The sequence below is a fragment of the Nilaparvata lugens genome, chromosome 2 (genome assembly GCF_014356525.2).
Source record: "Nilaparvata lugens isolate BPH chromosome 2, ASM1435652v1, whole genome shotgun sequence".
Lineage (NCBI taxonomy): Eukaryota > Metazoa > Arthropoda > Insecta > Hemiptera > Delphacidae > Nilaparvata > Nilaparvata lugens.
The window spans coordinates 47,123,894-47,140,124 of record NC_052505.1 but is presented as its reverse complement, the minus strand read 5'-3'; the positions used below and the strand labels follow the sequence as shown (position 1 = coordinate 47,140,124).

The 16,231-nt window shown below is 35.3% G+C and overlaps 1 protein-coding gene across 4 annotated transcripts in view; it reads right to left on the bottom strand.

Annotated features, from left to right (window-relative positions):
* Positions 1–16,231, bottom strand: part of LOC111052995 (neural cell adhesion molecule 1) — a 522,721-nt gene that overhangs the window by 21,591 nt on the left and 484,899 nt on the right. For all 4 annotated transcript variants that reach the window (XM_039421336.1, XM_039421337.1, XM_039421338.1 and 1 more), the window contains 2 exons: positions 12,692–12,826; positions 6,102–6,315 (listed from right to left, as the gene is read on the bottom strand). In XM_039421336.1, coding sequence (XP_039277270.1) covers positions 6,102–6,315; positions 12,692–12,826 — 349 coding nt within the window. The remainder of the gene's footprint in view (positions 1–6,101; positions 6,316–12,691; positions 12,827–16,231) is intronic.

Sequence of the window (16,231 nt, the reverse complement as noted above, 5' to 3'; positions counted from 1 at the left end):
TAGATTCTAAAAATATCAATCTCGTGCACCTGGAAGCCCAAATTTCAATTTCCCTTCTAGATTTTTCTGAATTAATGTTCAAATTTCATCAATGTACATACAATTTCATAAAAAAATCACCAAATCACATGGTCGAAATCAAAAAAGGAACATCTGTTTCTATTATTGCTTTCTACCTGATACCACTTAACATCAATAATATTGTTTTGATAATTGATGAATATTTTTAATAATAATGATAATATTTTCTATTATAAATATAATAATAGTATTGTTTTGATAATAAATAAATATTTCCATTTTCACAAACTCTGTATAATAATTATGGTTTATGTGAATCAGCTGCATCAAAGAAATTATCTCAAAAACATCTGTTTAGAAAAAACATAGTTTTGAAACTTCGTTTTCCTGATGCAATGAAATGCATACACGTGGTATGGATTATTAATTTTTCAGCTAGAACAGTTTTTTGAGACATAGTGTTAAATGAACGTTTCATCAATGCTTTATCGGCAATATGAAAACGCATGCAGTTAATAATACGTCTTTGAATAAAGGTGTTGATATTTACATAAATAAATTATTCTCTTCCATTTTTATTAAATTAAAATCCCAAAATTATTCGAGCCCTGATAGAATGACTGACTCACGTACAGTCAGTCGAAAATTTTAATATTGGAATGAGGGGTATTTTGGCAAGCTGAGCAAAAAAATAAGGACATAATGCACCTTTTCGTTATATCTTCAAATTAATGAAAAATGAGTTTTGTGGGTTGTCAAAACTCCCTCTGAAAGGGAAACTACTCAACTTATTCTATCTCTTAGTAAAATAACATTGATAATCTATCCATCTATCATCTTCTATACTATAATAAAGGAAAGAACTGGCTTGAACACGTGTAAAGGATAGGAAAATTATGTTTGACGCATCATCACGTCTGAACTACTGGACTGATTCACTTGAAATGCTGCATATGAATTTATAATTGACCGAGGACTCTTATAGGTCTATTTTCTATTCTTCTAGATTTCATTACGTCAAGTTTTCAGTTTGTCAAGTTTTTAAAGAGACCCTTGCGAAGCACGGGTTACCTGCTAGTAATAAATAGTTTTTATTGTGTCAAGTAGTCTTCAAGTCCATAGGGAACAAACACATAGACATTCATTTTTATATACAGGAAAGAGTGTCCATATACCAGGGTGTGCTTCCTCACATCGAAAAAAAGTTCTAATTAACATCGGTGCGAAAATGCTCAGTTAACAAGTTATAAAGAGTGAAAGATTCGAATTTCAGTTCCCCTGCCCAACGGGTATTTGTTGACTGTTAATTAAGATGTTAAATTCAGCGTACTTTATGTAAAATGAACTAGGAAATTAAATAAAACCATTTACAGACCGTTAGCTACAGTAATTTTTAAGATATGTGACGAAATACGCGAATCTAGGTCCCGAAAAACAAGTTCCTTCAAGGTTTGAAGCAGATTTACCATGTTAAATGTACAATAAACACAAAATATTTTCTTAAAGAACTTGTGGAGAAATTTAATTTTGAAGAGAAAGATGTAGAATTAGACTATAATGAACAAACGCAACTTAAAAAAATAATCCTTAATTACATACAAAACGCTTGAAGAATAGAGAGCTTAACAGATTTTGTCTATTTTTTATACGTTTTTTATGTAATAGTAGACGTATTGGTTAAAGGCCTACTTCCAGCTCGTTAAGTACCCAGTTCAAGTTTTCTATTTATCAAACGTCCAGGAGAATATTTTTTGAAAATCAGTAAATCAGGATTCACGGTAGCAGAAAGTGATCTTATACTCTGTATTCCAAACTGTAAACAAGATCAGATAGTTAATTAGTTTTTTTGGAAAATTGCTCATATACGAACCGGAGCTCCATTGCACTGATAGTTGATAGAGTATCTTGTCGTTGATAGGATATCTTCTGATAATTCATTTCAGTGATTGCTTCATGAATGGTGGATGCCAAATGCCCTAAGAGAATGTTCATTGTATTCTCTCCAATCTTCACAGTTTTTCGCTATTATTTGTGATAAAAGTTTGGTTGATTCATTTAATTTCTTATTTTGCATCTCCATCAACACTGATAACTAATGATTGTAAAAGTTTTCAAATAGAGTCACACGGTCGGGAATGAACTTTGTCTTTTTTGTAGTTGGCTAGTATTCCTGAGATCGTGAACGGGAGATGTACAATTTAATGATTTTTAAAACGTAGCAAAAGCAGCTGCTCTGCAGATACAATATCTCTACCATGTGTTTCTACAAATTAATAACTTTATCTGCCTGATACCTCATGCAGGGGAAGGAGGTTTACTTATTTCAAATATAGGGTGGACAGTATAGCGAGAGCTCTTACCAGCTGATGGAGATGACTATCAGGATATCAACTTGGAAAAATTGGGTCAAGCTATTTACAATTACTAGTTAAATTCTACAATTATTAGTTATCAGTGTTGATGGAGATGCAGAATAAGAAATGGATCAACCAAACTTTTATCACAAATGATAGAGAAAGACTGTAAAGATTGGAGAGAATACAATGAACATTCTCTTAGGGCATATTTTTAAGATAATATTCATAGAAATTCAACAAAATAAATCTTCCTCAAGAATGTGGCGGAGCTCTTCCAATTTTTCTAGATATGAGATTGATGTCAATTGATAGACCTCATAAATGTGTATAAGCATATATATAGCATATATAGACTATGTATATAGGGTAGTAAGCATGATATATATATATATAATATATATATATATATATATATATATATATATATATATAGGGTATTTGAAAAATCGTTGGAGCCGTTTTCGAGGAAATCGTGGAAACATGGTTTTTCACTCATTATCAGGCATATTTTCCGCCATTTTGTATTTAATTTATTAAATTCAGATCCTCATGGTATGAAAACTTCAAGTTCAAAATTGATCGGTTAGTCAAGTTCAAAATCAATCGGTTGGTTAGGAACGGAGTTTTCACATACATAGATAGACTCACACACAGACCAATATTCAAAAATAATCATGGTTTTGGTTTCAAAACGTACAGAAAACTTGAAAATGGGGTACCCTTTTTTTTGGATTATTGCCCTACCAACTACTCTCTTTACCAGTGGTAGTTGGTACGGCAAGGAAAGTAAAAACCATCATGAGAGAGGTCTTTAATCTATCGTATTCTTCAGGTACTGGTCATAACCATCTCAATAATCTGGAAATAATGCTCTGAATTAGTCATGAACTCATCTGTCTAGGATTTATGGTTTGGGTACTATATTCCATCCCACTTGGGAAATGTTCCATAACTTCTCAGTGAACTTTTGGATTAATATTCTTTCAATGATCTCCGCACCCTTGTTCCGAACTTATTTTTTATTATAATATAAGCGAAGAAAAATCCAGTTTAACAAATCTAATCACTCAGTCAGTCCTCCATTGGAGATGATTCCTATTGGAAAGAAACACCCACGCTTAGATGAAGGAGAAGGATATGCAACCTGCTTAACATCACACACGCAATGAAGCTGACTCATATAATTATGATAGTATAAAGGACCCTACACACCTACGGATTTGGCTCGCGGATTTGGCCTGTCTTGGCTCGGCTCGGGCGAAATCCGTGAGTGTGTAGGCGATTTAATTGCGAGCCCAGCCAGGCCGAGCCGAGCCGAGCCAAATCCGTCCAAGGCTACTGGCGCGGCTCGGCTCGGCTCGGCTCGGGGCGAAATCCGTGAGTGTGTAGGCTCTCCCGGCCGGGCGCGTGTAGTTACCTAGAATCTAAATCGCCTAAAAATCGAGATAGCAAAATTTTGATTTCAGATTCGGATCCAGCGCCTTCGAATTAGTAAAATGGTTCGCGGGAGCTCTAAAATAGTCGAAAATGAAAACTCTGTGAGCACTTTAATGTTATTAATGAAGAATTCTATTTCTATGAAGAATTTGGTTGAACGAAAGAAAGTACTAGTACTGTGGAATAATAGTACCAGTGTTTCCCAAAATAAAAATATTAGCTGTAGAATAAACATATTTCAATTTTTATGCAATAAAAATGAACTTTTTTGTATTATTTTTGTCTACTTGTGGGAAATTCTATTGAGTAAGCTGAAATTTTATCACAATTTTTTGTCTGTATTTTAACAGGTTAATATTGAGTATGACAACCTTTTTCTATCAATGAATTGTCATAGTATTTTAAATATTATCTTACATAAGATGTAAAGAGTTCTATACCGTACTTATTGGGAGCTGGTTGATGCTTTACAATATTTTAAGTATAGAGGGTTCAACTCTCTATCTACTGCTACGCTGTGTGAATTAATAGTTGGTATGTGTCTGTGTGAGAAAGAGAGAGATTGATCGATTGATTTTATTGATGGTGTGACAGGTCTCGACAGACCCATTGCACAAAAACAGCATCACAAAATATACATCCAGATAATCAAACAAAATAAACGATAGTAACATGAACAAAATGGTATCAATGCAATTAAGGAAAAGAGAAATTAGTAGATAATTGGAAAATGACAGATTAATTGTTATAATTATAAGATAGCAGAAAGCTCTATCCAGGAGGAAGAGAGAATGGAGAAAAATAGAGAGAGAGAGTGTGTGTGTGTATGTGTATGTGTGTGTAGAGAGACAGATGAGATAACAATAAGGAGGAAATAAAAGTGAAAATGGTCAGAGTTGAATTCATATTCAACTATTCATAGTTGATTTTTGGTTTTCTGATTTCATATTTGGATTCATCTTTTCAAAGTTTAAAATTAAAAAAAGTTTTAAAAATGTTCATGTTTTGACCTTAACTTTCTAATGAATATGAATAGAATATTATAATTTATTCTTTCGTAATAAATATTGTATATGCTTTTGTACTCGAGAGCGGAGCTCGGTGCCCCGAAATTAATAATATAATATAGCAGAGATGAACGAAAAATTCAATTATAGTTTCTTTACTCCATGTATACAGTCACTAGAGAAGGAAGCATAATGGAGCCTAATGTTAAACTCTTGTGTACCGTAACGGAAGTGGCTGACCTGTACAATTGAATGTTCCAGGTATACAAAATATAAGTCCCTTGCCTTGGAGAAAACCAGTGAAGTTGACCCCCTCTGCTGGGCAGAGAAATAACAATATCATTTGCTATGATTCATACATTTTCCTTCAGTCAATGTGTTTATACTCTCGTGAAAATAATTGCTCTCTTTTTTGTCTAATAGAGCTGAATCTGATTGGTAAGGTACAGCCGTGAGCACAGTTGCGTGTAGAGCTACCCTGAAAAATAATTATACTTGTGATGATGACTATTGTTAGTGTACAATCACACCAATAAATCTACTGTTCCAGTAGAGAAACTAGGGAGGAAAGTGGAAGAAACTAGTAGAGCTAGTCTAACCCTCCCCAGTCAGCCATGGAGTGATGGCTGGACTGAGGTTCTTGTTTTCAATGAATTTCCGCTCTGCTTGGTATAGAAGGAATAAAATTTGTTTTCATGGAATGCTTCATACACTTTCACAAAAAACACTTGAAATAAGACTTCTTCTTCTTCTTCTGCTAGTGCCTATTCTGTCCGAATATTGACAATCAGCATATGGTTATCTTACGAAAGAAGAGAGTGAGTTGTTTGGTATACCATTACAGACCAGTACAGACATACTGAAGAGAACAACCTGTTTGGTTGTAACTCTTTGGTACATCATGACGATAGCTGATTTGAATAGATACCAACACTTGGACCCCTTTGGTGCACAGTTCCTGTATCGTTGAAACTTGATGGTGGGGTTTCGTTTATGCTCAATGATTTGACTAGCAGGAAAGAATAAATTTGACGTTTATGCTAATGTTCAAACTTTTGAAGTCTGCAACTGAAAAAAACCCATAAAGTTCTGAATTTTTCTTTGTAGTCGTCAGATCATAAACGAAACCCCAACTTTTTGTGTACCGTCAAATGAATGTCTCGAAGAATACCGGTATAGTCTGACAATTAATCATTACTGTAACCTACATAACCACTACAACTTCACATAACCACTTATGTTTTCTATGATGTGATTGAGCAGTTAGTGACTTAGCTACCTTCAGAGACGAATACGAATATGGATGCGGGCTCGGTGTTGGATGCACTGCATGTGTAGTTGCCGGAGTCAGTGTCCTGGGCGCCGCGAATGGTCAGCCGTGACTGCGTCTTCGCTCCGGGCTCCGTGTCGACCGATACTCCGCCTCGCGCCGTGTCGTAGTTGATCATGCGCTCGTTATGGTACCAGAACACGTACTGAGGTGGTTGCGGACTCTGACAATCATAAAAAACAAGAAATATTTCCATTAACTATCAATTTTCGACAAATCAGTCGTACTTGTGTTTGAAATCATGAAAGAAGTTTGCAGCTGGTAAGGGTAGGAGGTATAAGCATATAATCATACGGTGAGCAACTCAATTCATCTTCAATTATTCATTCATTCATTCATAACAATGATGATTATATAATATTAAAACACATACAAAAAACATGTTAAGCTGAATATTAGAACGCACTTGGACTTAGGGATGTCAATCCCGAATCCCGGGATCCCGGTCCATTTTTGATACCCAACTATCCCGGGATTTTTCAGCCTCAATCCCGGGATTTTCGGGATTGGAAAACCTGAAATTGTGTTTTTCCAAAAACAATTCAATATAGAATCACATTTACGGTGATGAATATGTGTTTTTCATAACTAATTTATCTTTTAAGTGTTTGACTAATTCATTCTACAGGCACAGTCTACAGTTGTATACACATAAACATAATATACATATACTGTACTCTGTACTGGCTGAATAGAATTCGCATTATCGGTTTACATTATTCGCAGAATGGTTTTTGATTGGTTGTTATGTTTTTACGATTGTTTCTGTTTACACAGCACCAAAATTACCAGTCTAGACGGCGCAATATTTGCAATAGCGTAAATATAATTTCCTTGAAATGCATTTAGAACTCTGTAAATAATTCAGAAATCAGAAATAAACAAGCAGTAACTATTCACTTTCTGTCTAATTATTCCTCTTCTCTTTTTCTATCATAAGTAGAATATCTAGTTGAAGTTTATATAGTTGGCTCTACTTAATTTCATTCAGTAGTGCTTCAGCTTTCGCGTTGTTCGGTCGGTATCGCGTTAACGGTCTTATTAATAAATTTCCTCATTTCCGGTCTTACAAAAAGTATTCTATTTTATTATTAATAGCCTATAATTATTCCTAGTGATATTAATTCAGTTTGAAGTGATAAAAGTGTGAACTCTATCCCGTCCTGATGGAGGATACAAATGTTTTTGTTGTACATAAAAAATAATCTGATGAGTCATCAGTTTGGAATAGTTTTCTAACTTCCAAGGACGGAAAAAGTGCTCAGTGCAAATCGTGTAAGGCAGTTCTCAAGACTCTGGGTGGATCAACTAAAGGTCTTCACACGCATTTGCTAAGTAAGCATAATAAAAAAGTATTAAACCAAGCTAGTGCTGCTACTTCTGTCTCTTCTTTCTGTCAACCCACGAAACGTGAAGACAAGAATAAAAGAAAAATTGAAGACTACTTCAGCAGTGGAAAAGACTCCTTGGATGAGGTTTTGGCTCGTATGACAGCTTTAGATGGTCTACCATTCAGTGTCTTCATCACTTCTCAAGACTTGAGAACTCTTCTCATCGCAAAGGGGTACAAGGACTTACCATCGTCACACATTACAATTAGGAATAGAGTAGTGGGCTTCAGTGATAAGATAAGGAATGATGTTATGAGAAGCATTGATGACTTTAAATTATCTGGTGAAAGGTTCAGCTTATCATTCGATGAATGGACATCAACCAACAACAAACGTTATATGAATGTCAATGTTCATGGACTTAGTAAGAACTGGAGCTTGGGAATGTTGAAAATTAAAGGGTCATTGACTGCAGAAGCTTGCGTGCAACATCTTAAAGTGTTCCTGGAGAGGTATCATCTGTCATTGGAAAGTGATATTGTCGCTATTGTTACTGATGGCCCAAATGTCATGCTCAGAGTAGGAAAACTAATCAATGCAGAACATCTAATGTGTTTTACACATGGTATTCATCTAGCAGTTTGCGATGTTCTTTATGAAAAGGATCGTTCTATGAAAAATCAAAATGAAGAAAAATCAGAGAATGCAGAGTCAGAAGAAGAAGAAGAAGATTATGATCAAGTAGAGACTGAAATTCGTTCCTCAGAAATGTCTTCATTTTTAGAGGAAAATACGGACGGTCCAGCTGAGATTACAATTGATCTTAATCTCAATACAATTATATCAAAAGTTCGTAAAATCGTGAAATTCTTTAAAAGATCACCAACAAAAAATGAAACAGTTCTCCAAAAGTATGTTAGGGAAGAAGAAGGAAAAGAGCTCACTCTACTATTGGATGTAAAAACTCGGTGGAACTCGATGTTGACGATGTTGGAACGATTTGTTCACCTGAAAACATCCATAAAAAAGCATTGATTGATCTCAATAGAAGTATTGAATTGACTGAAGATGAGTTCACTGTAATCCATGAAGTTGTTAAAGTTCTCACACCGATCAAATTGACAGTTGAGGCTCTTTGTAGGCAAGATGCCAATTTGATAACTGCTGATGTAGCAATGAAGTTCATGTTTTCGTATTTGGAAGCCGATTGTTCTTCTACAGGGTTCTCAGAGAAAATGAAAATTGCTCTTCAGAAACGTGTAGCACGGAGACGTAAGGTAGAATTGTCTGGTGTACTCAAATGTCTTCAGAATCCGCAAAAACATGAAGTAGAATCTTAGTTCATTGAACAAAATTTCCCAACTCCAACACAGAAGACTATCCGTAATCAGATTGTAAATTGTATTGAAAGATTGAAGCTCGAAAAAAATATTCAGAGACGGAGCACAATGATGCTGAATACAGACGTGAACAAGAACGAAATGAAGAATCGACCGAGAAAAGATTAAATTATCAACTACGATGTTGAAATCTGTGCTTGAAGCGAAGATTGAAAAGAGCATGATATCTGTTAATCCCGAAACGTAGAATAAAAATTTAGATGCTACGTTGAGAGAAGAAATAAGCCTCTTCGAAAATGGTGGAGTGAAAGGACATCATCTGGAGCTGGTTTACAAATAACTTTTAACAATACCTCCTACCAGTGTGGAGTCCGAGAGGGTATTCTCTGCTGCAGGTTACATGTGTAATAAACTCCGGAGCCGGCTCGGTGACGAAACACTTGACGCTTTAATTTTACTTCGTCGTCATTTCCAAAAGATTGACATTCAACTTTGAAATCTCTCTTTCTCCAATGAATGAAGGACATTAATGTAATGATTTTAGTGTTTCAATTAAAAATGTTTTTCATTTTTCTCTCCAGTTTCTAACAATTAGATTGGCTGAATTCATTTAGATTTTTCTCTCATATATATAAACTTCCTATGAATATGTGAATGTGACATAGTTGCTGAAGAACGAAGATGTTGAAAGGTTGTCAAAATTGCAGTGAAAATTATTTGCTATTGCTACTCAATCAATAAATCAGTGCACTAACATCACCATCATCTGTGACAAGAACTTGTGCGCAGTTTCTTGCTTGCTTTCCTCAGTTCTCACCATCATCTAGGATACAGCAAATTTAAGGTAGGACATCAAATAAAAAAGTTATTCCTAATCTTGAAAACTTTTATAGAAATAGAATGTTCAATTTTAATATTATTCCTAAGTATTTTTCCATTTTAATAATACTCTCTCCCTCTATAATAAGCCCTTTTTCATCTTCACACACTGTTACTGAACATGTAATTGAGGAGGAACAATTGGTTAAAAATGCATGGAACTGATTTCCGCCAATCCCGGGACCAGTCTCGAGATCCCGGGATTGATATTGTATAATCCCGAAATACCGGGATTAGGAACAGTCCCGGGATTGACATCCCTGCTTGGACTATAAGCGTGAGAGGATTGAGGAGATTGAGTGTGTGAAGCCGTTTTTGGATATATCAATATATGCTCCACGTTGACAGTGATTTTAATATGAAATGCTACTTGGGTGCCCAACAGTGATACTATGATCCCTATCATGCAAATAAATTTGCAGAAATTGAAGGCCATCCGGCTCGCAAATATAATGGGTCTCTAGCCACAGCTTTAGCTCAGTGATAAATGCATGAGTAATTTTATAATAGTGAACCATGAAGGGTCTAGACAACTGATATTTACTAAGTCTTACCGCCGCTCTCTTGTAGATATTGTAGAATACCAAGAAATAAATCAAAAAGATAGTCGGTGACTGGTATACAGTAGCCATATATCCAATCAAGAATAATGAAACTCAAGTATAAATTTTCTAATTGAGTTACAAAACGCTTAGAACGGATATTGGTGTGCACCAATTTATCCTTTCGAAATTCTTTATTACTTACGACGCCAATTCTAGAGGATCTCTGGAACCTAATGTGATATAAATAGCAGACTTATTATGATAATTATCAACAAATACTCTCTGACTGAAGAATGTGACCATCATCAAAGGATGATAAGAAGGGAGAATAGTGAAATTTCACTTCTCAAGTGGAATTGATTTTCATCTTATTATTCAGTTTTCAAACTTAAAAATTATACATTTTTAGTTCACTTAGTTTCTAAAAAGGGAAAGAACTCCTATTTCGAGAAAATTAAGACAAAGCCTCATTTCTTGGATGCTGTTTCAATCAAATTTCGAGAGAGAGATAGCTCTAATAGGCTCTGCTTATTGTCCTCTCCCGATAAAATTTTATAGTTATGATCTGTAACTCTTATAATGAATATAAATTAACATGCAAATAGAGGATGGTTGAGATAGTATGTTTGATTTCTATGTTTGATTTTGAATTCAACTTTGATTTCTAAATTTGAGTGGAGTTAGTAATAATCATCCTTATTCTGTATTCTCTTCTGTTTTTTCTTGACATTCCTACAATTCAACATCATTCCCATTCTCATGCATAATTTCCATTTGTGAGATGATTCTTTCTGTTATAAAATTATTACTCACTCCAGTCAAACTCCAGACAAACTCACCAATGAAGATAAGTTTTATACTTTGGACAGAAAGACTTCGGTAATGCAATAGAAACCTCATTTAACTAAGTATTTTCGAAAAGTATTGTAGCCTATTCCATCATTGTCAATTCACCACAAAACAACTCTTGAGTTTCAACTTATGGCTCATTATTGAAGGGATTGATTTTTCCGAGGTGAGTGGTGATGCCTGGTTCTGAATTTGAATGACGGGGAAATGAGGAAGAATATAGATTCCATTTATTCTTTGATTTTTTTAAATAATTTCTCCTTAACTTGATTTGATGATTGATTTGATTTTTTCGGGCTGATTTTAATTTTTTTCAATTATTCACATCAAGTCATGATAGGGTAGTCATGATATGAATATATTGTGATAGGCACTTGAAAAAAGTCATACTCTGATCAATAGCAGTCCGATATCAAGTGTGAGAGACCGTACACTAATTGATCGCACTGGAAAGTAGAGCACAGCAAATATTTGATATTGGAAAAAGTTGAATTTTTTAAGCTCTGTGAACTTCACTCTGATTGGCGTTGTGGCACGAATCATCGTGATCGCTTCTACATTTTCGACAGCCACTAAATCAATCATCATGCTGGGCGGTGGGGAGGAGGGGACAAGCTACTTGTTGAAGTGATTTCAATTCTCTTTTCAATGTGGAAAGAGAGGGAGAAGATAGAACAGAGATTATTGTAGGAAAAAAGTAGTGGAAGAGGAAGGGATTTGATGGATGAGTCTATATAAGGAAGGAAGTGAGTAGATAATGGAAATATAAAGAGTGGATGGTGAGAAGGATGAACAAAGTATTATATTATTTATCTAATACAGTGAAAATAGAAAATAGATATAATTAGTAACCGAGCAAAATTACAATATTGTTGAACTGCAGGCAGATCTAGAAATAAGGGGAGGATAGAAGAATTGAGTGTGGTTGTGGAAAGAAGAAAAGATAATGAGAAGACTGGGATAATCTTACATTCAATATGGGATAGTAGAGTATCAAGGTAATCAAATTGATCTATTGCTCCATCCATGATAAGTATAACCTTCGCAGCGTTCATCTGCGAAGAGCTATTGTATAAATTGGGAGGAAATTCACACATTGAAAATAATGAAATATTGCAAGCTATTATTGAAATAAGTATGAAAAGAATTATATTAAAGAAGATTGTGTATTCAAACAGTATGCATTCATTCACTATGAATTTCGCATATGAAAGAGAAATCAATGCAAAATTATCATGAATATCACATACGATGGAGAATGTATTGAATTGGAAACAGTAGTGGATGGAGAAAATTGTAGTATCGATTCCAGGAACACCAGAAGAGAGGATACTATAATGAAGAGAATGTAACAGGAATGAATGCAATGTGTTCAGCAAGTTGATGATTTTGATGCTTGGGGGAGTGTGCCGGAGTGAGAGAGACGGAGAGAGAAAGAGTGAGTGATGGAGTGAGAGTGTGGGTGAGAGAATGTTGATTGTTCAAATGATTGGACAAAGGGTCAACGAATTGAAGCTGGTAACCGATGGACGTGAATTATTGTTGAAAAAAGAGACAGTATATGATTGTCACTTTCAAATGATTTTTTTGCTGACCTTATCAATGATGCAGACGAGACTGATGATGCTGCCCAGATCGACGTGGTGTTCACCACTGCCTAGAATGAACGCCTCGGGCACCACGATGTGAAGGGTGACGAACTGCGACACCACTCCGCCTCCGGTTGCCACCTGCAAAACACCACCATTACAACCTCCAATAATCAATCAAATTTGCACAGAAATCCGATCCAATAACCACATTTGGAGAATAGAAACGTAATGTAAATTCTGATGAGAAATAATATAAAAAATCAATTCAACCTACACATAAGACCAATAACAAAACCACAAATGGTAAACATTTATGGTACATTTACACCTCAAATGGTGAATATTGGAAGGAAAATCAAGTATCAGCCCAAAACTTCTCATCTCCCTAAATTCAGGAGAGAAGTGAACAAGCATAGACGAATACTGACATTAGAACCGATTAGCACAGAATATAACCGAATAGAACAGGATAAAACAGGTAAGGAAAGGTTGATACAGGATAAAACAGAATGACAATAGTATGACATTATTGAATGATAAATGAAAACCATAATAATAATATTCCTGACAGAAGTTCCATGTCGCCTGAGTATATCATTTAAGCCGTCAATGGACCTTACAACTGTCATACTTGAGCCGGGACCGACAGTTTAACGTTCCCATCCGATAACACTAGAGTGACCTGTTCAAAAACTTTCGGTGATGAACAGGTTTGAACCGGAGTTTGAATACCTTAATGAAAAGCTTGGACAGTGATGTTCACTCTATCATCAATGAATAACCGAGAATGAATAATGGATAAGAAATCTTTGTGGAATGTAGTATTTTCCGTGGAACTATAACTTGATCAGGTGGAAGAGTATTGGAGACATTGTGGATGTTTGATTGAATCTCCTATCTCCGTATTTCGTTGGAAACAATCTTCGTAGTTTTTCGCCATATATATTGTTCAATCATAAATAATAATTCATTTGAACAGAACTATTTGCGTAGAGATCAATTGTTGTGAGCGATTAAATGCTTGTAGAAAATCAAGGTACAAAATCGATCCAAATTTTGTGAATAAAAATGTTGTGAGCCGGAACAGGCGATTGCTCAATTCCTGTATGAAAGGAGCAGAAGAAGACCTTTCTTCCCATTTCATATCAATTTGGAAATAAACTCATTTGCCATTTGTACAACCATTGACTGATTATTACTTTCCATTAATTATCAACTGACATCCGTTTCATCTCCTTCCAACCATAGACAGAATACATAGAAATTTGTTATGTCAGTGTCAGTCACTATACAATTTAAAACAACCTGAAACGCTACCAAACCTGAATTTCAATCGCAAAACTGACTTTTCCAATGCTGACCAGCACGGTTGACCTGCATTACGTTTTGCACAGAAACATAGCAACAAACTCGGACACGAGAATAAGATCTGTCTGCAAATTCGATTTGCAGTTCCGATTGTATCAGTCGAATGTTCAACACACCGCAAGGTTCCAAGCTCTCTCACATTCTTTCCTCATCAATATCTATCTCCCTTCTCTCTTTTTTATACTTCCACACTGTTCATCAATCTCTCTTCTTTGCATACTCTTCTGTGTCTGTCTGTTGCTGTCTCTACTTCCTACGTGCAGATTCTCAAATTCGCTTGAAACCACTTGTGAGGTTGGGTGGGGTCTTGGTCATTTCCTATTCACAGCCGTGAAACCGAATTGGAATAAACAGTTGGAAGGACGCGTCCAGACCTTCTTTACGATGTGAGAAGGTGGAGTAGAAGGTGGAGCGGGTCAGCAAGAGAGAGATAGCTTGAGAGAGAGTGATTGATTATATGCCTTTATTAGGGCGGAGTTAGGACTCCTCTCTGCCACACAACCCTTTACAAAAGAAAAGAAACTTACATAAGAAAACAGAAAAAATAGATTACATAATTACGTAATAATATTACATAAGATTAATATAAGTAAAAAAACTCTTAATCGAAATACAATTACTTATAATAAAAGAAAATTTCAAACTTAGTTTATTAATACAATTGGAAACAATATTTCAAATTCCACTAGATAAATCCTATAGGGAAACCTGTCAGAAATGAAGAAATGAAGATTTAATCAAGTTGCCATTCACTCACACATGCACACAATATAACCCTAAAAACAAAGATTTTACAAAGTATAATAATTATCATAAAACGATATAAAATGAAATATTTTTGTATCTGTAGTTGCATAAAAGGTAGAAATGAGTTAAATTCATGTAGACTGATACAATGTAGACAATAAAAGTAGAGCTGAACGCGTCCCAAACCTAATCTGTACCACAAGATTCCAGCCAATTCAATACTGCCACGCCAAACAGAGCTCGATCGCGATTGATTGAGTACTTTATTTACGTAGATTACAATATACACTGACTTATACACTCATATACAATAGCTTACAATACAGCAAAATTATGGATGAATTTACAAAATATAAGAAAATATTTATTGAGCTGTATATAATATGGAAAAAAAATTCAATAACTATTGATAAAATAGATAATATTGTTATGCATCTACATAAATTGGCAGAGCTTTGGCCATATCAATGTCCATTCTTTGGAAAGAATATTTGAAGTATTCTTCCCACTAACTCTCTACCAAAACGTTAATTTTATTATTCAACTGATTTATAGGTTTGTATTTGTGGGATGGGTGGGGGATGGTTGTCATGTGATCGTTCTAGGGCTGGACAGTTTCAGTCATTTGCTCCAAAAGATAATTATTTTCTTAAAGTCAAGATGAAGCTCACTCGGCTCTCAATGGACCTGATATTAACGGGAAGTGCATTCCATGCTCGACAGGCACTAACTAGGAAGGATTTTGTGAAAATAGTCTCTCTCGCGAGAGAGAGAGAGAGAGCGAGAGTGAGAGTAGGAGTGAGAGAAGATACATCGATCTGAATGAGGAAATAAGCGAATTGTGATCATTGGAAGAAGTTAGAGAGGAAGAAAACTATCTGATGGATGGAAGCGATAAATTATACTTGAAAAAATGAAATTAGAAGAGGGAAAAGTTCGGAGATATGTATGGGAAAAGCGATGACGTGGGAAATAACGGAGAATGTTGAAAGAAGAGAAGTAAAAGATGTACAGGAGAAACAGTGAAGATCTGAGAGTATGAAATAATCAATAAAAAGGTTGATGAAGATTAAGAGGGATGGTGGATGATTGGTTAAGGGGGACAAGACAGAAATGTTCAAAAAGACAGAGAAAGAGAGAGATATATGGGGAGGTTGGAATGACATTGACAAGGGAAGATTAAGGAAGGATGAATGAACGAGTGAGTTAGAGAAACTGCTGGATATAGAGAGAAAGAGAGATGAGCTTTTGTGGCAGGTCTGCGGCTAGCATGGTCCAAACGCATCCCCTGACGATATACGACCTCTTTCCGTGTTTTTGCTTCACTTCACTGCAACCCATCCCTCCAGTCTGCTACAGATAACATGTTGGTGAGGTTATGAAGTGGATACTGCATAAAGAGTACGGAAGAAGAGGCGAGTAAGAAAA